Below are 23,868 nucleotides of genomic sequence, written 5' to 3'. Positions count from 1 at the left end.
ACAAACAGTAAAATAAATTTTCTTCCTTATTGTGAAGGAAAGAAATTAACTCCTTCTTCCACCTCCCTCTTTTTCAGAGTTTTCAGGAATTTAATTTGGACCTGCCTTTGCCATCCTAAGGACCTCCAGATGTTTCAGACTACAACTCCCAGCTGTGCTGGCTGGGGCTGATGAAGGTTGTAGTCCAAAACATCTGAAGAGCAGCCAGTTGGTGAAGAGCTTGCTAGAATACTTCTGGGAGGGAGCATCTTATGGAGCAGTCTTTCTGCCCCTTCCTGCTCCATCCCTACAGATAGGCTGCAGAAAGGGACAGGTTAGAGACAATCCCTCTCTCTTTAGCCTCTCCATCACATAGGGAGGATTCATTCCCAGCAAGAACACTTGGAAGCCATCAGCTTGACACAACAGCATCAAGAGCCAGCCTAACCTACCTCACAGGGTTGTTAGGAGGATAAAATGGAGAGGAGGAGAACGGTGTATGTCACCCTGACCTCCTTGAAAGAAATCTAACAATAAAATAAATCTAACAATAAACAAACAAACAAACAAACCATTCTACGCATCCTGCCCAGTTTAAAATCCTGACTGTCTGAACATTTCAGGCCTGGATAAAAAGGACTTTTTAAAAAATGCTCATGCAGAGAGAGCTGTTATCAACCAAATGTTTTGCGAGTGGCAGTGCGGGATTGGACCCACAGCACAACTTAGCAACTGAAGCAAACACTACAAGGTATCCCCACTCCCTGTCCCGCTCTCTCCACCATGTCTAATTCTGGTGCTCTTTTATTTGGCTGACGCATCAAAATAAAAATGCATTTTTAAAAAGGGTCAGTTAAATGGCTGGGATTGGCATTTGTCACTCCCGTAAACTTAAATGTCAAACCTTTCTGGGTGGAAAGATACAGGGGCCACCTGCAGGGAGAAGATTATCAGCACTATTAAAAGGTGGCAGAGAATGAGATAGAGATGGAAGTTGCTGAGATTTTCTTGCACAAGCATCCCCTGTTCATTTCAATGGGACTTGTGCAGGAGACCTTCCTTTTGAACTGGGCCTCCTCTTACTTTGCCAACGGGGCATCCTCCAGATGTTTAGGACTACAACTCCCATAAGTATGTCCATACTGGCTGGGGCTCATGGGCGTTGTCATCCAAAACATCTGAAGAGCACCAGGTTGGCGAAGCCTTGCATAGCTTGTGGTCATGCATAGGTGTCATCCTATGCCGCTGGCATCCAACCCAGACTTGGTCCTGAGACAGTTTTCACAAGTGGAACACCCAGAAACAAGAAGCAAGGGAGGTTTTCTCACCTTCAAGGTGTGAAAATGGTCACCAGTGGACGTGAACAGAGCAGTGTTAAAATCAAACCCAATATTCGAAGGTCAGTTACAGGAGCTCAAAAGACAAGTAAACGGATAGGCAACCCAGGTTTGCCTAAAGTGTCTATTGCATTATTATTATTATTATTATTATTATTATTATTATTATTATTATTGTATTATTTTTAACTGTTTCACTAATTCGCCGTCTTTGCACTTACAGTCTCTCCAACCTTCAGCGCCCCAGCAACACACAGGACTGAAGCATAAGAGGTCTCTCTCCTCTCACTCAGAAAGACAGGTTGACTTGACCCCAAAGCTTCGGGGCCGATACTCAACACACAGGGGTGCGCTCAGGCACAATTCGCACACATACACACACCAAACCGCTGAGCACGACCCCTTCCCGCTTGCTGCATTCTTTTGCTCTTCACCAGCTTCTTTTCCACGGGGATTGCTTCAGGTGGCTTGTTGGTCCCTGCCAATGTCTGCCCGACCCACTTCCTTTCCCTGGCGACTCCTGAGGACTAGCTGCTTAGCCCTGCCTCACTTTACCGGTGCTCTCTTGCGCGAAAACCTCTGACCCGGCGGCTGCCTTGCATCACTTTACCGGTGCTCTCGCGCACGCACGCTTCTGACCCGGCGGTTGCTTCTTCCTGAGAACCCGTGGAAAGGCGCACAGGGAGGACTCCAGGAGAATTTGGAGTTGGGGCTTTGCAGGGAGGAGGAAGAGAAGCAGCTCCAACGTCTGTTTTCGCCCCCTCTCGCCCCCTCCTTCCCTCCCAGCATAGCTCCGCTGGAGTTTCCTGCCAGGCAGCCCCGAAGCAGCGCATTTCCAGCCAGAAGTTTCCGAGCTCTCTCCTCCCCAACCCCGAATCCCGTCCCAGAAGGAAGCGCAGGAAAGAGAGGAGTGGCAAGGAGGGGGCAGCGGAGTTAGAGGAGGGACGAAGGGCCCCTTACCTGGCCAAAGACCGAGCTGAGGATGGGGTGGAGCTGGTGGAAGAGTGGGTCGACTTCCGCACTGGGTTTGGAGGCGGCGGAGCTCTTGCTGCTGCCGCCGCCTCCGCTGCCGCTGGAGGTGCCTTTGGGGGACGCTCCGTCGGGCAGCTGGAGGGACTCTCGGCTGGCTCGTTTGCCGCCCAAGTCCTGCCCCCGACCCGCCGTCGCTACCCCGTCGCTCTCCGCCTCCTGGCTGGCACTCCGAGAGGAGCCGCGCGCCCGGCCGCTCCCGCGTCTCCGCGGAGCCGCCTCCGCCTCGTCGGGCTCCCCCAGGCGATTCTGCTGCTGTTGGTGCCTCCTCAAGCTGCCGTTGGAGGAGACTGTGGCGCCGGCTCCTGGGTGGCACAGGGGCCTCCTGGCGCTGGGCTCGGGGCTGCCTTCGGTGCGGCCCCCGGAGCTGCGCGGCTGCGGCTCGCTGGGCGCCCGCCTGCCGCTCCCGCCGCCGCCCGTCCGCAGTAAGGACGTCTTGGACTCGCTCTTGCGCACCGAGGAGGAACTCATGGTCGGCGCCGCCGCCGCTCAGCGGACCAGCATCTCTTAAGCCGCCAGGAGGAGGAGGAAGCCGGGAGGGAGGGGGTAGAGAGGAGGAGGAGGTGGGGGGGACGCGTCTTTATATCTTCTCCCCCCCCCCACCGCCCCACGCCTGGGGAAGCTCCTGAGCTGGAGGCGACTGCCGCCGCCGCACTTCAGCACCACAGCCCTCGGACAGCGCCCGGAGCAGCAGCAGTAATAGTAGCAGAGGCGCCGCCAGGCACAACCGCCGCCGCAGGTGAAGCGCCTGCAAAGCTGCCGCCGCCGCGCTTCAGCACCACCGCCCGCGGACAGCGCCAGCAGCAGCAACAGCAGCCGTGAATGGAGCGAAGAGGCTACGCCAGGCAGAGCCGCAGGTGAAGCTCCTCGCCCCGCAGAGCCGCCGCCGCAGTAGCCGCAGCCTCCCTCCCTCCGACCGCCGCATCGGCTCCCCGAACCCCGCGGGAGCCCCGGCAGTGGGTGGGAAGCGCCGCGCCGGCGGCGGGATGAAGGCGCAGCGCTGGCCTTGGGAAGGAAGGAGGCGAGGAGGGAGGGAGGAAGGAAGGCGACCCTCACTTCCCAAACAGGAGTAGTGCGGAGGGTGGGGAGAACACTTCGCCAAAAGATGCACCAAAGCTCCCCCCCCACTCCCCGCCTTAGCAGACACCGGATCCCCTCCCTCCTCCCCCCCTTTCCTCGCTCCCTCACCTGTGGAGTCAGCCAACTTTCAACGCCAGGCTCACCCTGGACCAGAGCATGAACTCGTAGATGGGGAATGAAGGCAGAGAGGCACTTTGGAGAGCTCCAGCAGAGGAGGAGGAGGAGGAGGAGGAGAATGGCAGCAGCAACAGCGCCCTGATGGAGGGGGGGCTGTCGCTTGGCACAGCCAGATTTAAAGGGTCCGAAGAATTGCACCCTTGTCACAATACCATTCTATTGCCATCGGAGAGGTAACAAAGTACTCTTGGCATCCACAGGGGTGAGGTGTATCCTGATGCCTGCCTGTCCTGCTTCCCTATGGTCAGCTCAGGAAACAGAATGTGGATGTCACAGAGGGCATCAGGGTGGGAGGCCTCAGAGCCCTGGGTCAAAACTGAGTGGGACATCCTCAGGCACAAGTCCCACCGGTGTGACTGACACCCTGTTCTGTGAGCACCCCCCACATTCAGTCTGAAGGGGGCCTGCACTGACATTCATTTATGACAGTCATCATGGAGCTCAAGATGAGGCACAGGAGTTTTTGCCAACCTGGTCCCCCCCACATGGGAGTTGTAGTCCAAAACATCTAGAGGGGACCGGGTTGGCAAGTACAGGTTTTCAAGTCCAGTCCTAGCCTGGAAATAGCTGAGAACCTCCTGGTGATTGATAAGGACAGCCTAGACAACCAGTGGTGATCTGAGCTAGCAACAAAATTGGGCAGAGCAACAGACACGGCTGTTATCTTTGCACACTTGGCCACATTGCAGTCAAGCAAAAGTCAAAAGTTCTTAACATCCATTCCCTCCCCTCCACACACATCTCTCCATCCTCCAACTGGTTATGCAACCCCCTGAGCTCTGGGCCCTATTCAAAGTGTTCACATTAGTGCTTTATGCTCTAAATAACTTTGGCAACAAATATCTGAGAGACTGCCTCCTTCCGGAGAAATCCTCTTAGAAGTTAAGATCAACAGAGGAGGCCTTCTTGGTAGTTCAACCATCCTCAGAAGTTAAGAGGGTGTTGGCTCAGAAGAGGACATTCTCTGTGGCAGCCCCTAAGTTGTAAAACTCCCTTCTGGCACCTTCACTTTATGGCTTTTTGGGGATGCTGAAGAGGCACCTCTTTACAATAGCCTTTGACACCTGAGAGGTGTGTTTTCAGGACAGCCTCTGTTTCTGTGCCTGTAACTTCTTTTACCTGATCTAAATTCTTTAAATTATTGTAAACTGCCCTGGGATCTTAGAATGAAGGGTGGGTGAAAAATGAAATTAATAGTAAAAATAATTAGCAACAATCACACAAGCAGGAGGCATTATTGCACTTCATGGAGGCCACATCCCCATCAAGGAAAGGCATTCTAGAAGGGTGCAGAATAGGGACAATGATGGGTGTAACCCAGAGGGAGGGGATGTGGTTTGGAGGGAATCCTGAGAGCCAGCTAGAGGAGACTGGAGGGTCATATTTGGCCCATGGGCTGGATGTTCCCCACCCTTCCTGTAGCTATTCTGCAACAGCGTCTACTTGTAAATTCATTAGATCAGGTGGTCTGGCTCAGATCCATTGTGAAGCCCAAGATGCCTGACTGGGAACATCTCATCAAGTTCTCAAGTTCTGTAGTGTAATCAATCTTGGGTTAACTATCCCTCAGGGGGTTGGGGAAAGGGTATTAACATGTAATTGGATTCTCTTGTGCAAAAGTAAATGAGGAAACTGTCCAGGTAGATACCCAATATCAGCAGCCAAAGGTCACACCCTTTTCCACCCTTGTCATTCTCATGTACCTTATTGACAAACATCCAGGCAGATAATCTCTCCCTGGTGGAGTTAGCTTCCCTGCCAGCTATTTTTATGTCAGGGGAATATCTGAAACTCAAATTGAGTGCAGGTCCTTTGGACCATACACCACACCACCAGGAAGCCCTCCAGCATGATATGAAAATGACCTCCTTTCCAGGCTTTTTGCTTCTGATGCCCGGACTTCAGAAACACAGACTGCCTCTGAAGAGAGAGGTTCCATTTTGCTGTTGAAGTTATCATCAAAGCTGGTGGCTATTCCCACATCTTACATGGTAGGTGAGGTCCAGTGATATGACATAGTCTGGCCTCCCCTAACCTGGGGCCCTCCATAGGTTTTAAACTACAATTCCCATCAGCCCCAGCATCATAGATCCATGCAGCCTGGGGCTGATGGGAGTTGTCATCCAAGGTATGTGGAGGACACCAAGTTGGGGAAGGCTGATGCAGTCAGTGCCAAGCTAGATCTAGCAATGTTTCAGATTCCAAGTAGTAATTGCTTCAAGGAAGCTTTACTTTCCAGCTGGAAACCTCATCAGGGTTGAAAGCAGTTGCCTTATTAATAGAGAGGAAATCACTGAGGCAGAAATAGGAATGAGACATTGGCTTTGGAAAGCCCTCCGGAGATCAATACAGCAAAAACTTCCACTGGCAGCAGATGGGCAACACTCCTTCCCAGGAGGAAGGCTACATCAAGGAGGCCTTGGTAGATTAACCAACCCACTGATACTTTATCACAGGGCTGGGACACCTGCTACCCTGCACATGTTGCTGAACTCCTCCTGTGACCCTGACTATTGGTCATGTTGGCTGGGCTAATGGCATACAAAGCACATGCTCTGCCACTAGAACGTAAGAAGAGCCCTGCTGGATCAGGCCAAAGGTTCATCAAGTCCATAGAATCAAGGAACCATAGAGCTGGAAGGGACCACAAGGGTCTAACCATAGGGACCATCTAGTCCAACCCCCTGCAATGCAGGAATCTTTTGTTCAACATGGGGCTCGGACCCACAATTCTGAGATTAAGAGTCTCATGCTCTGCTAACTGAGCTATCACAATGGGCAACCAGATGCCTCTTCTAGGAAGACTACAAACAGGATCTGGGCACAACAGCAACCCTCGCTTCCTGTGATCTCCAGCAACTGATATTCAGAAGATTTTTTTGCCTCTGATCATGGAGGCAGACCACAACCATCAGTTTGGAGACAGCTGTTGTGCTCTGTTATACTCCAGGTTATGATCACAGTATCTTTGACAGCAAAAGACCCAGGTCCAGCCCAGGCACAAGGAATGTCTCCTGCAATGACTTCAGTGGGAGGGATTTTAATGGGCCTGCCGTAACCTGGTCCAAAACAGGTCATAAATGGGAGTCAAACTTCCCATGTTGGCTCATTTACTTTTTATGTTCTCAGCTTCTCTCCTCCTGAAGACCGTGTTTAATTTCAGATCAGCACATAACAGGAGAAGGACATTATACTTTGGGAATGAAAAAGAGCTGGCTGGCTGGCTGGCTGGATTGAACGAGACCAAGGAACAAGCCCAAGGAGGAAAAGAAACTAACACTGCTAAACTGCTCTCTGCAAGAACCGCCTCTCCAGAGGGAGTATGGATTATTTGCCATCTGGCTGGACAGAATTGTCAAGACACTTAATATCTTACATAATACGCTTATTCGCTGCTTGCTTCCCAAGGTGGAACAAACATTTCATTAAGTAACGTCATACAAAGTCAGAGGCAAGACCTACCCGTGATGCCGCTAAGGTGGGGTTGCAAGTCATGGCATCCTGATGCTAGTGCAGCAAAACAGGACAAGGCATCATTGGTACAGCAACTTAGGACAGCATTACATCACTCACACAGAGGGCAATGTAAAGAGGGGCTGTAGAGCATCTGCTCTGTATGCAGAAACTTCCCAGGTTTAATCCCTGGCATCTCCAGGTAGGGCTGGGAGAGACCCCTGTCTGAAATCCTGGAAAGCTGCTGCCAGTCAGTGTGGACAATACTCAGCTACATGGAGCAATGACATGCTGTGTTGTGAGGCAGCTTCCAATATTCCTGTGTCGTGCAAGATTGTGGCAGGGGCTGTTCTAGGGGCTGGAAATTTCTCAGCTTCAATATGGTTCATATTCAGATAGTACCTTCCCTACCTGGCTAATTAACACAGGGTAAAATCTCCACCACAAGCCTCATTGAATTGAATGGGACTTGAATGAAAGCAGAAGGGTGCAGTAGCCATTTACTTCAATGCAGCGAACTTCCCGTGCAATTTGGCCCATGTTAATTACCCAGAGGCAGGATGGGCCGTTTGAATTTTCCACCTCATCTGGGCACCAAAATATCCTGAGTGCAGATTCCAAGGAAGGATCATTTCATCTTGATTCATGCACATGACCTCCTTTTCATCTGAACTGCAAAAAAGTCAAACCTCTTAACTTAATGAACCAGTGAGAAAACCGATGGTGGGGGGAAAGGAATAGAATCACAGCAGAGTTGGAAGGGGCCCCAAAGGTCGTCTAATCCAACCCCCTGCAATGCAGGAATTACAGTTAAATCTGCCTTTGTGTTGTCTGCAACAGTGGCATTCAGCTGCTGCTGGGAGAGAGGCAAACAAGCTCAGTGGCAGAGCATCCCCAGCCTAAAACCCTGGAGTGCTGCTGTCAGTCAGTGTAGACCAATTGAACTAGAGGGACCAATGGTCTGAGCTGCTCCAAGGCAGCTTCCTGTGTTGCTATGTCATTCAGCTCAGCACACAATGCCCTTTTAGCTGCCTTCTCAAACTTTTAATTTCCTAGGTATTGAGTGCTTGAAAGGGCCCTGTGACTGACTGTAGGTCCACAGAGAAAAATGTTCCTTGAAACAGATTGTCTGGAGGGTGCTAAAGATCACTACTTGATTGGAAATGCTTTGAGAGTGCTCAAAAACAGGGAGATTTGCTTTATGGAATAAATTCTGCTGGTTAACCAATGAATATGCTATATGAGTGTCACAGCAAGAATGTGTTATGCTGGCTAGATATTGGAACACTGGAGGAAAGCTCAAATTCCTGTCCTAACAGAATGGGAAGGGAAATTGTACAAATAGGCACTTATGGCAAAGCTATTAAGAGTCAATTGAGGAAAGTCCCTTCCAGCTCTACAATTCTGTGTTTAGACAGAACTGGAAAGTGTTTACCGAATGCTGTCTTTAACCAAGCACATTCTCCACAAGATCCAAAATATTTATTTGAGATGATATAATACAGGGGTTGCCAAACTTTTCTGGCTGATGGGCAAATTTAGATTTTTGAGTGAGTGTTGTGGGTGCCACGCCCTTCTCTCTCTCTCTCTCTCTCTCTCTCTCTCTCTCTCTCTCTCTCTCTCTCACACACACACACACACACACACACACACACAGATGAGAACCCTCCCACAGAAAGACAGAAAGACTTTTGTGCACACACTCACACACTTCAGTTTTCCAAAGGATCTCGGTAAGTCAGATCCAGTAGAATTAATCAGCATCTTGAAAATTACATAGAGATGAAAGGGGAAGTGAGAAAGAATGTCACTTTTCTAACTTCCTCCTTCAGCTGTGGGTACATTTCAAAGGACAAAAAGGTGACTACATTCATCAACTCATGACCATGGAGGTAGCGTGAGAGAGGGCTCAGAGCCTCCAGAGGAGGACCTCAAGAGTGATATAGTTATATTATAATGCCTACCAAATAGTTGATGCAATCCTTTCATATTTTTCTACTTCTTTTTGTTTGTTGCCTTTTTTTCAAATAAGTATGTTTGTTTTATAAAACCGAGCAGAAATGCTAAATTTAAAATAAAACCTGTAAAGCAATGTGCAGACTTTAAATGTGAATGGGATGCTATTTGGCAAAATCATTCAGAAAGAGAAGAGACATTTGGTTTTGATGCTGTTCATTGGGATCACTTATTGTACAGATAGGAAAGGAGACCGTGGGCAATGAGAATTTCAGTTGGGTCTTGTCCTGGCAATCTCTTGGATGCTAAAGGTGCTTGTTACAGTAAAGGCAGAAACTACCATCCTCTCCAGGGCAAAACAGTGCCATCAAAACTGATTAATAAGAAATTAGCTGCTGCAGCAATGACTCGAAGTTTACTTGGACGTACAGCCAATTTGCATATGCATGGAATTTGGGCCATTTCCCAAGGAACACCATCCCACACAAATAGTGTTGGCATAAAGTTTCAGTAACCGTTTTGGGTAGAGGGGGCAGCTTCAATTTTGTTCTGCTCAGCATAGGATTAGAGGGCCTCATAATGGCTACTAGGCATCCTTGTTCTGTTTTTGTTTGCTTGCTTACTGCTCCTGCTCTTGGGCCTTTAACAGCAGCCTGATCTGCACAATGATGCTTTTCCTAGCATTCTGGGATGTGTGTGTGTGTAGATGTACCTACTGTACATTTCTGTCTCATGGTAGGGCTGGCCTAGATATTTCTGTGCAGGGTTGGCCCTACCATGAGGAAGAGTAAAATAAAAATATTTTAGGGTAAGGCTGCCCTGGATGCTTGAAGGGTGTCCCTCAAATCTTAGTGTGACTGTTCATACAGTGATGCAAGTAAAGTCTGAAACATTATCCAGGCCTCGTTTTGTTCCTGCATTGGTGGAGCATGAGGAGAGATACTATTTTATATCAGGCCTACTTTTCTCATCTGAATGATGGAACAATCGCAGAAGCTGCATTCACAGAAATTCTCCCTTCTAAATGCAGAGGTGCCCTATTAGGAAGGAACGCTTTTACTTTAGCAACAACAGTAACAGGATTCTGTGGCTGTGAAAAGCTGGACACTGCAACCTGTTATCAACCGATGTGCAAGATGAGCAGGTTTGTATTAATAATACAGTGTGCACCTTACCTGACCATTTTTGCCACAGTGTTTCATCATGGAACTCTTTGTCATCTAAGTGCTAGAAACCTGTTCTCCTTAAATAAATGGAAGTAGAGTTGCGAGGAAATGACAGCCAGTGTCCAGTGCTGCATCTGTGGAGCCACAAAGTACACAGTCAGTACTGGACCTATTAATATTTGGTGGGGGCGAAGAAGGGGTGTCAAAGATGAATTTAGCTGGGCAAGCTCTGCCTTGGATGTAGCCTTATACCAGGTTGGATTTGCTTGTCTAGTTCAGTAGGTATATATTTATTTTTCATTCTGGCAGATGCTCTCTGAAGCAAACTCTGAGGTCTTTCTTAACTTCCCTTCCCACTCCGCCTGAAATCCTTTTCATTGGAGATGCCCAGGATTGAACCCCAAACCTTCTGCATTCACAGGAATGCTCTCCCACTGAGCGATAATGAGGGGCAGGGAGGAGGCTGCAGTGCAGCCCATTTACAGCTGGAGAGTTATTTGCTGCTGCCCAGAACATCAGGCTTCACTTCACAGGAGAATAATCCCAACAGCAAAGAAGACTTGGGGGCTTTTGTGTGTGTGCTGGCTTTAATCCCCGCACAAATTGTGATTTACACTGGTAGAGTGCCTGAGAGCAGCCAAGGGCTCACTGTACCCAGCCAGTGGGGAAGGTTGGCTGGAGACAGTGTGAGGATCAGAGCTTAGGGCGGTCTACCTGAACCAATGGATTTGAGTTAGAAGAAAGGAGATTCTGACTAAACCTTAGGAAGAGCTTTTTGACAGCTATAGCTATTGAACAATGGAATGGACTCCCTTGGAAGGTGGTTGATTCTCCTTCCCTCCCTGGAGATTTCCCCCTGCATAGCCATCTGTCAGGGTTTTTTTAGCTGTGATTCCTGCATTGCAGGTGGTTGGACTAGAGGACCCTTTGGAATCATAGAATCATAGAGTTGGAATAGACCACAAGGGCCATCGAGTCCAACCCCCTGCCAAGCAGCGGGTCCCTTCCCGCTCTACAATTCTGGTCTGGGGCAGATCTACCATGAAACTAATGAAGTTTAAGCTTCAGGGCCCCTAATCCAGGAGGGACCCCAGAAGAGACTTTAGTCCACATTGCTTTTTTAAAAATTGCTTTAAAAAAGGCATCATGAATGTATATAACATTTCCCTAAAGGCATAGGATTGCTGGTTGCAAAAGGGCCCCCACATCAGTTCAGGTTTCAGAGCTCCCCAAAATATAGGTCTGCCACTGATGCTGCCAGATACCTTTCAGATACCTTTTGAGGGGGTTGCGTAGCCACCGCGTCCCCCCCCGAACCCCTCAAGCAGCTGCATTTACCGTGGAGCCTCTGCAAAGCACACCCATCTTGGGAGGCGATGAAACCGGACTCCCCACAACATACTTTTAATTACATGGCTCCCCCCAAAGAATCCTAGGAACTGTAGTTTACCTTTCATGGAGCTACTGTTCCCAGCAGCTTTAATAAACCACAGTTCACAGGATCCTTTTGGAAGAAGCCATGTGTTTTAAAAGAAGGGATATCATCTTGGTCTATGGCCAAGAGCCAGTGATAGCATGGAATTAGTAAGGCCTGTTATGCATTACAGAAAAAAAGAGACCAGTTTGCATAAAAAGCGCCCGTGGTAGTTTATATCTATAGAGGCACATTGAGAAATAAAGGGTTGTGTTGTGGGCTAGACCTACTCAGGTCCATTCATTCCAATGGGTCTCCTCTGAGTACGACTAACATTTGGATACAACCCAGTTGCTCTAATTTAAATAGAAATATGACGCATCTCAACATAGCGGGGAAGAAACCAGGTGAGTGACTTGTGTGCCTGCTCAGCCTGATGACCAGGCGCTGCTCTGCTGTCTCAGAGGTAAGCAACATGGTGCCCTTCTGATGCTGTTGGATTACAACTCCCGTTGTCTCAGTCTGCAAGCATTGCTGGCTGAGGCTGATGGCAGATGCAGTCTAGCAACTTGCTCCTACGGGAGGCAATGACAGGCACCAATTGGATGGCTTTCAAAGAGGATTGGAAGAATTCATGGAGAAGGCTCTCAAGGGCTACTAGCCACAATGGCTATGCTCTGCCTCTACCATCGGAGGCAGTAAATGCTTCTGAATACCAGTTGCTGGAAACCACAGGAAGAGAAAATGCTCTTGTGTTTGGGTCATGCTTGCAAGCATCTGGGTAGCTACTGTGAGAACAGGATGCTGGACTAGATGGGCCCTCTTGGCCTGATCCAGCAGGCTCTTCTGATTTTCTTAACATCTGGAGGGCACTATGTTAGCTGCCCCTGGGCTGTATTTTTTAAATAAAACATTTTATTGCTTTCCAACAAAATACAAACAAAACATTAAGTTTCCCCCAGTTCTACCCCTCCCCCCCCTCCCCAGAGCAGAATATTAATACATCATTTGCCTTAAGCCTGTGGTGCCAGTCATCAGAGTATTCATTTGAGTATTTTATAAAGGGGTACCATATTCTGAAAAAATAATCCCCCCTTTGCTATGGATGGGCTCCAGTTCACAAAACTCCACATTTCATTGGGCTCTGATTCAGCTGCATGGACTGATTGTCCCTCCATGCTTATTCACAGTCAGAGGCACCCTTGGGGATGGTATGCAAAACCACTAGGCAGCATGGAAACTGGGGCAATCTTCTGTTCCTCAATGAGCTACGGTTGCATTTGCAATGCAAATGAAATGGCCAAAACCAGACTCTGCATCAGAGGAAGGGATTTGGCCTTTAAATACAAATTGAAACAGGCTCAAGCACTTAACACTTGCACACTTTTCATGGCTTTATGCGAAAGAGCAAGCCAGGATGCACAAACTCAAAAACCATTCCTGGGCACTTCAGATCTGACAAGCTGAGTGTGCATAAGGAGGTTATATAAGACACCCCTTTCCAGATATCACTGAAATCTAAGACAATTAAAACAGAATGTTAATAAATGTCTTACGCATGAGAGGGAGAGAAATCCTTCCAGCTATTAAATGGATTAAACTTTGGCATCGGTGGCAGGGTTTGAGGCTGAGTGTCAGAATTGTTTTCTTGTTTCTGAGCAAAAGCAGGAAGACAGACACAGCCAATATTATCTGACTAAAGATGAGGTATGTGATCCTGGGACTAGCCCCGAGAGTGTGAGGAACCCAACAGGTTTTTAAGGGTACTTGTGACATCATAGATGCCCCCCCCCAGGACAGGAACACAAGGAAAGCCCTGCTAGGTCAGACCAAGAGTTCATCTGAGGACTCATCAATCAGTTTTTTTGTGCATTGATGTTTGTTCTGTTTCAGCAGTAAATTGTGGGTTTTCCAGGGGAAAGTGGCAAGACAAAAGAAAAACCTCTCAGACCCACACCTAGAAATCATGTGACAAAGGGAAATGTGGATGAGCCCTAAGTCAGCACTTCTTAGCAGTGGCGGTAACAATCTGGGAAAACTTGCAAGCAGAGCATCTATGTCTTTGTTCATCCACAATAGTGAGACTCCCCAGCAGGGGCATACCTAGGGATTGTCCAGGTTGGCCCTCACCAAGAGCATAGGCCCGGGTGGGGGGGGGGTGCCACAAAAATTGTGTCTCTCCACTCTGGCTTGGAGTGGCTAGAAGCCAACCTGCATGCTCCCTGGGCTGCTCCTCTGGGCAGCTGGGTGAGACACAGGCTCCTATGGTTGTCTCAGTGGAAGAATCTAATTGCTGGCATGATTGGTGCGGTGGAGGGCAGCAGCACCAGAAGAGAAGCTCCAGAACTTAGGCTAGGTGCTCCCCAAAGAAAAGGTCAAAAAGTTCCTGCACCTCTTTTTCTAGAAAAAGTGGGGCTTGGAGGTAGCATGAGAGTTGATGGAAGAAGAAAAAGGAAGGGAGGGAGGGAGGAGGCAGAAGGGAAAACAGCCAGTGGAGCAGAGCTTTCCAAACTGTTCTTGTTAGTAACACACTTTTTAGACATGCATCATTTCGCGACACAGTAATTCAGTTTTACTAGCAAACTGGAGGTTAAATTAACCCCTTTCCAGCCCCGGGAGGAGCGCAAGGAGCGTTTGCACAACACACCTACATACTGCAGCCGACACACTAACGTGTCACGACCCACAGTTCGGGAAACTCTGCAGTGGAGGGAGGGAAGGAGGAAGGCAAAAGGGCAGAAAGATGCACCAATGGAGGTGGAGGAAGAGGGGAGGCAGAACAGAGCAGAACCAACCCTGATGGCTGCGAAGAAAGTCACTGGCAGAGTGCAAAAGGAAACAAAAAGCAAACTTTTTGATTTTCTGGTCCATGGTCTCTCCTGGCTTCGGACGTGCTGACACAGTTCTTTGCTAAGGGCGCAAGGGAGCCTAGGTACACATCTGCTTCCCAGATCCACTCCTCTGAACCTGAAGGCTCCATTGGGATCTAATGACAAAGAGCTGTTCCTGGACCATTTCTCCCCAGCCTGGTACTCTCTAGATGTGTTGAACCACAACTCTCATTAACCCCAGTTAGCAGGCTAGGGCTAGTGGGAATTGTAGCCCAACATACCTGGAGGGCACCAGATTGGTAAAGAAGGCTGTGCTAGCATGCCCCACAAATGTGGCTAATCAACCTTTAAAGTAAGTCACCATACATGGCTGTTGGGAGGCACACTCAGCCTCATGCGTCACCTAGGTCCAGGCCTAGCTCAGCTGGTGCAGGCTGCTCCATTAGGGTTAAAGCAGCACTGCTCGACACCAGCCTCAGGCTGCCCTCCACTAGCCTAGACCTGCCTGCCTTCTAACAACCAGTCCAGGGGATACAGCTTCCTTCTTTTTATCAGTGTTGCCCTTGTTGAACTCAGTAGGGAGGAGGGCTAGGATGGGGCAACACCAGAATTACTGTAGTTGTCTGCCTGCCACCGGTTACGGCTCCCTGCCTTCCTCACCACCAAACCCTATAAGCACCAGCCACCAATGCTCAGGGCATTGATATATCTGGCTTCCTAGCCATTTTCTGGGGCAAACCATCCAAACCATCCAAACCTGAAATGCAGAGAGCAGCACAAGTAGCCTCTGTGTTCAAAATGAGAACAAAATATAAGCTTGCTGGATCAGGCCAGTGGCCCATCTAGTCCGGTGGTCAACCAATGCCTGTGGGAAATTGGCAAGCAGAATTTGTGCACAACATCCCCCCCCAGCCCTGTGGCTTCCACTTCCATCAACTGGTTTTCAGAGCCATTTACTGGCTCTGAGAGCAAAGGCAGAGCATAGTCACTGTGGCTACTAGCTGTTGATAGCCTCCTCTTCCATGAATTAGTCTGATCCTCTTTTAAAGCTGTCCAAACTGATGGAGAGATCCTGAGAAGTCCTGGGACCCCAAGGCAGGAGTAAGAAAGGGGGACTGTCAGCAACAAGGAGCTCTGGAGACAAGGCACAGAGTGCAATTCCCTTGGAGAGGGGAGATTATCAGAGAATGTCATGCAAACAAGACCTCCCTCCTCCCAGCTGCCTGACCCTTGCATGCATGCACACACACGCGCACACGGCTTTTGCAAAGCCATGGAACGGAAATAATTTAGGTTGAATCCATCAAGCATTAAAATCCTTTAGCTGAGGGATTCAAGTGAAAAAATGAGCTGTAGACAGGAATTAGAAGTTCTCTGCCTGGGCTGTCAAAAGGGATTTCCCCCCAGTGACAGAGGAAAAAAAGGAGCAAGGCTGGAATGGCAGGGAGCAAATCCTTCCTGAGTCTCTGATAGGGTTCAGAAGCTCCTTCAGGCTCCAGGTTATGGTGGTGGCCCTGACTGGGGATTCAATCCCCAGCCAAATTGGGCAGGTCGCTCAACACAAGAGTCTTGTTTGCTCAACGCAGAGGAACTGTTGGCATGAACCTCAACGCATCCACGAGTGGAATGGACAAATCTGTCCATTCTCTCTCACTTAATGCATTTGAAAGTTGTTTTCATGGGTAGATGCAGTTTTATCTCCATTTGCCCCAGACATCTGCAGTCTGGTATGCATCATTATTTTTGGGGGTTGCAGAACCGCAATGAGAAGTACATTTCGGTTCTTGTATTGGTTTAAGAAGTGCAAATTGGGTGGGCTGCAAATCACCCTCCCACCTCTAGAACCCCCCAAAGAGAGGAATGAAAAAGCAAATGTAGTGATGGCCACCAAACTGACCGGCTTTAAAAGAGGATTAGACAAACTCATGGAGGAGGAGGTTATCAATGGCTAGGTTCTACTTCCACCATCAGTGAACACCACTGAATTCCAGATTCTGGGAATCACAGGGGGGGAGAGTGCTGCTATTTCACTCAGGTCCTGCTTGTGGGGGTTCACATTGAGGCATTTTCTGAAGGCAACTTCAGGCATTTTCTGAGGCCGTCATATCATGAGGCAAAGTGAGACAGTGGAGTTTGGGCAGCTGAGTGGGGCAAATAGACAAGACACCATCTTTGGGGATATTTTCCCTGCAACTACCTACCAAAGAGGAATGAAAGGAGCATCATAGTGATGTCACAGGCGGCTGCCTTACACAAAATTAGAGCATGGTTCAGCTAGCTCAGGGTGCTCCCAGGCTGCCACCATACTAGACATACTGTCATATACTGGACAAATCAGCTTGTTGGGAGCCCTTGCACAACAAACTTGCTTTCTTAGTAAAAACGTCCCTCTTTGTGCCAAAGAGAGTGATGAGAAAATACCCTGGAAAGTATGGAGTAACACTTGTTTTGATGCAATCACACACCATACATGTAAAACACATGGCTCCCCCCACCAAAGAATCATGGGAACTGTAGTTTTTCAAGGGTGCTGGTAATTGTGACTCCAGGAAGAGTAAACTACAGTTCCCAATATTATTTTAGGGAAGCCTTGTGCATAAAATCTAGGGTGTGGATGTGACCCCCTAATCCCTCTGCAAACAAATCAGAATGAATGCTCATTATGTACTCAGGCTAACCTATTTTACCTACAAACCAATCAGGATGAGTGCCCAATAAACAAGCCTGGAAGTGCTCTTGGAGTTGCAGGTGTGAAGAGTGAAGAGAAAACCGATCAGGATCTCCTCCTGCATTCCTTCAGTCGGCAATATATTCCTATGAACATTACATAGCACTCAAGTAAATTAGGGAGCTGCCTGTGTGCCAAGATTTCTGGGGCCTGCCTCTGCTGTCTGGAAAATACCCTGCAGACGAGCACTGCCTGTACTTTTAGAGGTGGTACCCTGGGCCATCATGATGACAGCTTGTGGGTGAAACCCAGAATTCCAGGGGACTGGACTGAGAAGAGTTTTCCTGGCCTCATCTCCACTTGCCACCTGGCACACTGATGCAATTCAAAGAGGAGGTGAAGAAGCAAGGGATATCATAAATGGAATTGTGACAATCACATCGCAGGCAACTCTTGATCAGCTGCTATCATCCTGCTCATTAGCATAGGATAAGATAGGAGGGAGGAAAGATTATAATTTGCTCAGGGCATCTAAAAAAGAAAATAAAAACCTTTAGTGGGTCCTGCTCAGATAAGTCATCCAGCTGACTGGCAAGATGTTCCCAAGTAACAAAAGGGAGCCCTCCTTCACACAATGCTTAATTAATTTAAGGAATCTGCTGTCATAAAGTGTGCTGATGGCCAGATGCTGATATAGCCTCCTCCTGTTCTTGCTTCTGAATCTAGGAGGTATTAGAGAAGAAGGATGGAGGGGACAAGGGAGCAGATTGCCCAGAGGAACACAAGCACTGTGAGATCATAGCTAAATAGTTGCTTCCTCAAATAGACAATCATTTTCTGCGCAAAGGACTCAAGGACAGAAGTTCCTGTTACAAGAATACATGCAGATGCCTTGCTCTTTTGTTTGATCTTTGATGGAAAACAAACTAACATTACTTAGCATTTGTACAGGGCTTTCAAGTGTTCAAAGGACTTCACATGTGTTATCTGGCTGTGCTCCTTTACAAGAGGGGTAGCCCTCCAATAATTTTTTGGACTTCAACTCCCATCAGCCCCAGCCAGTGCAGCCAATGGTCAGGGATGATGGGAGTTGTAGTGTAGCAACATATGGAGGCCCAAAGGCTAGTCACACCCCAGTAAATTAAGCCAGAATTATTATTCCTCATATTGCCAGGGTGGAATGGGTGGGAACTGACACTGAGTTGGCTGTATGTTTGCCCATCTGGTATGGTGAAGGGGCTGAATATTCCACCTTCTTATTATTTTTGGCTGCAAAGCAAATCTTCTGGAGTTGAAAACACTCCTTCTTCTTCTTTTTTATAATTTAGTTTTCAAATACGCCCCCAATAATAGCCAAATTATAACAATAACAATTAATTCCCAAATTATACAATTATCAAAGTGCCAATCAACTTCCTATTAATACATTTTTGTTAAAATGGCTCCCCACACAATGGTTTGGGTGCATTTCTGATCTTATATCACTGCCTTCCATCATCTTAATTAATGTCACTTACATTTCAGTTATAATAATAATCCGTTAGTCAACAGCTACATAATTAAAGATTTCCATTCGTGATGTTACAATATATAAATTTATAAAACTTTAAGTGAGGAACTCAAACTATTATCTTTATTCTGCCCTGTATGTGAAAACTGTTATATCCATAGAGATTCCTACTGTCCATATATGGTGTTGTCTCTTTCACTTCCCAGCTGCTGTTTTCTCCCATCGTGGCTGGGGGCGGAAATGAATCTCAAAGTTTCTCAGAGGTCTTATCTCTCCGTCCCTTGCTTCGGTGTCTCGGAACAGGCGACAGTCTGCTAGAAACCATTCTGTCTCACTAGTAAAACATGTTGCAGATCTTCCCTCAGCCTAGAAAAAGGTGGGCAGTTTTCGAGCGCACTGAAGATTTAATACTCCTTTCCAACTCCCAGAATCTCTGCAGCGTACTTATCACAGCCCCAAAATTCTTTTCCTTCCAGCAAGAGATTTATGGCCCAATTAAACTTTATCTTAGATTACATTCTGCCACAACTCTCAATCTCTTTTTCCTTGTCTGTTGTTTTTAAACGCAGTTGAGGGGAATTACTCTGTCTTTCCAACACAGTCATACTTGAGCTTCCCCTTCCGCTTCTTTATTCATTTCAGATCACACAGTTTTCATTTTTGCTTGTTAATATCAATATTACTCCAACGTCCCTTCCTCACTTGTAAATATATTTTTATCTTATATTCCGGAAAGGGTTGCCGAATCATAAATATAAAAAAGAAGCCTAGAATAAACAAACTGTGAGCTTCCCTCTCCCCAACTGACTCTCATGCTGAAGAAAATCTTATCTCAATTCAAAACTTTGATACATGTAGCTGGTATATTCAGTAGCATGTTGTTGCAACCTTTTTCCATCATGTGCCGGTACTTTAAAACCTATTAAAGATCCAGTTAAATGGAGAACCTCTGCTTCTTAATGGTGGCATGGGAGGGTTTTCACCAGACGAAGTGCTTTTGCACTCAGTGTCTCCCTGCCTCCCACATTCCATGCCATAGTGAGAGCCAGGTATCAAGATGAACTGCGAGTGAAGCCCATTCCTCCTGTCCCTGGAGGGAATTTGCAAGAATGATTTACCCTCTGTCATCCTTGTTTTTGTTCACCGACAATCCTCCGCAGTCGTGGGGGCTGCCTCCATTAAGGCAGGTGGGACCGGAAGCTGCCCTTCTTTTTAAGCATCGAACCTGAAAGGCCTGATTATAAATAGATTCTTCCTGCAGCTCCCATATGAGTCGTTGAGATAGAATGAGTCAGTTTTGCCAACTCCGTGGCACTCCCCAAACCACTGGGCCAAAAATGTGGCTCTTCTCCCAATAGCAGTGGCCTGGCCCAACAAGGTGGGGGGGGGGGAAGCTTCATTAATAAGACACCCTCTGTCCACAAGGTGAAACCCAAAATGGATTCAGAATATATTCATGACATTGGTTGCAGAAGGCTTTAGGTCAGGGTACGGAACTTTTTTCAGCCTGAGGGCCACATTGCTTTCTGGGCAACCTTCTGGGGGCCACATGCCCCCAGAAGGTGGTGGGCAGGGCCAGAGGCAAAAGTGGGTGGAGCAATGGATGCAATTCTTACCTTTTTACAGAATGAAAAATTCTAAAGACACTCTCACACACCTCTGTTCTTCATCCATGCAAGCAAGAGGCATTATCACTTTCTACACAGTCAAAACTGGCAAAAACGTTCCAGCTGCACAAAATGTTATTGAGGCTTTTCAGGGCCTTCAAAGAAAATTATCCTACTTGCTTCTTATTGAGAACATCAGTGTGATTGCAAGTAAACAGCTTATGAATTGCCTGCTGGAACTACCTCTCTCTGAATTGCCTTAGCTTCAGTTTCTCTTCCTGTGTGTAAGCAGGCTTTAATTATTTATTTCCTCCCATTTCATTTCATTTCTTTTCTTTTCTTTTTAATAGCACAATTTCAATATAAAAAGTGACTATTTCATTAAAACCTCCTCACATGCAGGAACACAAACTGACATTGGGGACAATTATGAGAGAGAGGCTGTTCCAGGGGGGCAAATAATCACTAATCCCCTAGCAGGGATAAATAGGGAGAAATAAAGCAGACCGAACCTGCAAACAACAAGCTTTTAATTAAAGTTGCCCTGGACCTTTGCTAAACAGGTTTTATCTATAAGTAAACATTGTAAGAGGATGTGGCCACAGGGAAAGGCATTGCTGCTGCTGCTGCATGATGGCATGACATTAAACTTCTGTGTCTTTGGAATTTCTGTTGCAATTCCATTTCCAGCTATTGTGGCAAAGCAATGCCCCAGTGCTAAAGTGTGTAAACAACTAAAGGGGCCTGAGGGAACCCAAGTTACTGGAAGGGCTGCAGCTCAGGAGAAGAGCATCCACTTTGCACATATAAGGTGCCAGGTTCAATCCCTGGTAGCATCTTCAGATTGAACTGGGAATGTCCCCTGCCTTGGAGCCAGTGTAGAAAATACTCAGTTCCAAAGTGAGCTCTGGAATGAGGTTCAATTACCACCTATAGGAGGTTGCAAAGGACCTGGAATCTGTCTGAATTTGGGGCTTTGAGACGACTCCCCCATTTTTCAACTAAGGAATTGAGACCTATACACAATTCACCCAGGCTTTGGAGTTGGCAGGATTTGATGGGAGTTTGCGCTCCCTGTGATTGGATCTCTTACTTTGCATGACAATCCCACCCCATTTTAAACAGAACTTCCAGTTTCCAGAGGGAATAGCATTCTGCTAGCATGCCTAGTCAGATGCAGTAAATCTTCTGAATACCAGTTGCTGGAAACCACAGGAAGGGAGGGAGTTCTTGTGCTCAGGTCCCGTTTGCGGGTTTCCTGCAGGCATCTGGTTGGCCACTGTGAGAACAGGATACCGAACCAGATGGATCATTGGCCTGATTCAGCAAGCTCCTATTATGCTCTTATGTGTGAGCTGCCCCCTCCCTGACAAAGAGCAGCCGAGAGAAACTGAAGCTGGGGGTGGCAGTGGTGGTACTATTAATAAATGTTTGCAGTAATTTAATCATTTTGCTAAATTGCCCTCCTATTCCTGATGGCCCCCAGAGCCTCTATGCTGCTGCTGCCTGCTCCTCCTCCTCCTCCTCCCTAGCGGCCTCCTCATGCTCAGACATGTGAGGGAGAGCAAAATAGCAAGGAAATGCTCATCCCACTGGGCTGCTGCAAACTAGGAGGGAGATTAGTCTTGACAGGTGACTCCCTTCCCCCATATCTTCCATTTAGGAACAAGCCAGCGGCCCATTAATGCTACTTGCCACGGCTGTCATTCATTCAGAACGCTAGCAGGTCTTGCTCCTTTGCACCCAGTTGCTGACCCACAGGAAGGGATCACCCTATCTCTCCAACATCTATGGGGAAAGGGCCATAGCTTGGTGGTGGAGCTTCTGCTTTACATGCAGAGGGTCCGATGTTCAATCCCCAGCACCTTCAGGAACGCCTGGGAGAGACTCCAGGCCTGAAATCCTGGAGAGCCACTTCTGCTCTGTGTATAAGACAGCTTCCTATTTAAATCATCCCTTTATTCAGAAGCTTGAGTGCTAGAATCTTACTTTGTTTTTAAGGGAAGGACCATAGCTCAGTGGCTGAGCATCTGCTCTGCATGCAGAAGGTCCTAGATTCAATCCCCAGTGGTATCTTCAGGTAAGGCTGGGAATGCACCTTGCCTGAAATCCTGGAGACATTCTGGTGCACAAAAACAGATTACATAAGAGATGCATGCAAACATTTACTTTAATGATGGATATGCTGAAAAGCACTGCAGATTGTGCATTTAATATTTTTTAAAGTGCATCTTTTATGTTAGGGGCATGGACAAGGTATGTACAATTTAAATGCAAAATATTTCTGCAACCTTTCAAAAACTCTGAACTAAACAAGGAGCTACCATCGAGTGCTGGTGAGATTGAAATGGGAAGCAATTAGGCCTTTTCTCCTGAAACCCAGGTTGGGCTGGGGGTGTCCTGAAACCTTGCTGCCAGGCATTGTTTGAGAATACTGAGCTACAGTGGTCTTAAATGGCATTTGGGCATGTAAGTGGTACACAAACAAACAAACAAACAAACAAACAAACAAACTGTAAAGGTCTTCAAAAGTAAGCACCGATAGTTTAAAATATGCTTGGAAACTGACCAGGAGTCACCAACGGAGCTCTGTAAGTGGCATGGTGTTCCCAAAGACCTGTCCCAGTTCAGCAATTGTGACAGTTTCTGGGCAGTCATCAAGGACAGCCATTACAGCAATCTAGCCTGGGCGGGTTGCCATATGACAGGCAACTCTGATTACCTCTGTCTGTCCAAAAAAGGGTTTCAGCTGGCAATGGTATGAAATGGCAGCACATACACGATGCTGAAATCCTTTCAGCCACTGAAATCCTTACCAGCAACTGTAATATTTTTGTTGGTGGTGGCAGAGTTTAAAAGACAGCTGCTCTGGCCAGAGGCACACTGTATCACAACAATGTGGTGCTACATTATTACATTGGCCACCACACCAAAAGGCAATGCAGGGGAATGTGGCAACAGGAATTGGTGGCAGCACACCACTCTCTGAGCCTTTGCCAACCTGGTGCCCTCCAGATGTGTTGGACAGATGTATAGCTCCCACCAGACCAGTTTTATTTCTACTCCAGCATGACTATGCTGGTGGGAGCATTAGGCTGTATACAGACTCACATTTATGCAGCATCTAGTGCACTCCCACTGTTGGTTTGGGAAATGGTATAGACACCACATTAGCAACAATATAGATCCATCTTGCCATTTCTTATGGAATACTGTGTTTTGATGCATTTCCCGAGCAGCAAAGGAACAGCCTAGCTGTGGTTTAAGTCGGTAAAGTGTACATAGCTACTGTCCATCAACATCTGGAGGTCACCCTGGTGGCTACCCCTGCTCTATAGCCAAATTGGCACAAGTCTGTCTCTGCACCACCACCACGCAGGCTCCTTCCTGCAGGCCTCCCTGCTGGGAATTTTGATGTACCCTTTGTTGTATTATCCAAGCATCACATGCAAATTCAGCCATGGTGGCATTTAGCTTAATCCTTCATCTGCTTCTTCTCTGTCCCTCCCTGGACAGCATTTTCTTTCATCTTAGCTGTGCAGGGACTTGATTTGAGGTTCCTTTTTTTTAATAAAAAAAAGCAAGGGGGGGAAGCAAGTGCACAGCTTATATAATGTCCCTTCCTTATTGCTTATTAATGATTTTGGGAAACAAATCTGCT

At 47.5% G+C, this 23,868-nt stretch overlaps 1 protein-coding gene across 8 annotated transcripts in view; it reads right to left on the bottom strand.

Moving 5' to 3' along the window:
* Positions 1 to 23,868, bottom strand: part of CABP1 (calcium binding protein 1) — a 73,204-nt gene that overhangs the window by 35,117 nt on the left and 14,219 nt on the right. For 2 of the 8 annotated variants that reach the window (XM_053368538.1, XM_053368542.1), the window contains exon 2: positions 10,187 to 10,311. Coding sequence is in view for 4 of the 8 variants with exons in the window: in XM_053368542.1 (XP_053224517.1) it covers positions 10,187 to 10,231 (45 nt within the window). In the remaining 4 variants the exon portion in view is untranslated. Of the gene's footprint in view, positions 1 to 2,276; positions 3,432 to 3,533; positions 3,739 to 10,186; positions 10,312 to 23,868 lie in introns of those variants that run through there. The other 6 variants (XM_053368543.1, XM_053368537.1, XM_053368535.1 and 3 more) reach the window with 6 other exon arrangements.

This window comes from Podarcis raffonei, chromosome 16, assembly GCF_027172205.1.
Source record: "Podarcis raffonei isolate rPodRaf1 chromosome 16, rPodRaf1.pri, whole genome shotgun sequence".
Lineage (NCBI taxonomy): Eukaryota > Metazoa > Chordata > Lepidosauria > Squamata > Lacertidae > Podarcis > Podarcis raffonei.
This window is presented reverse-complemented; position numbering and strand designations above follow the sequence as displayed.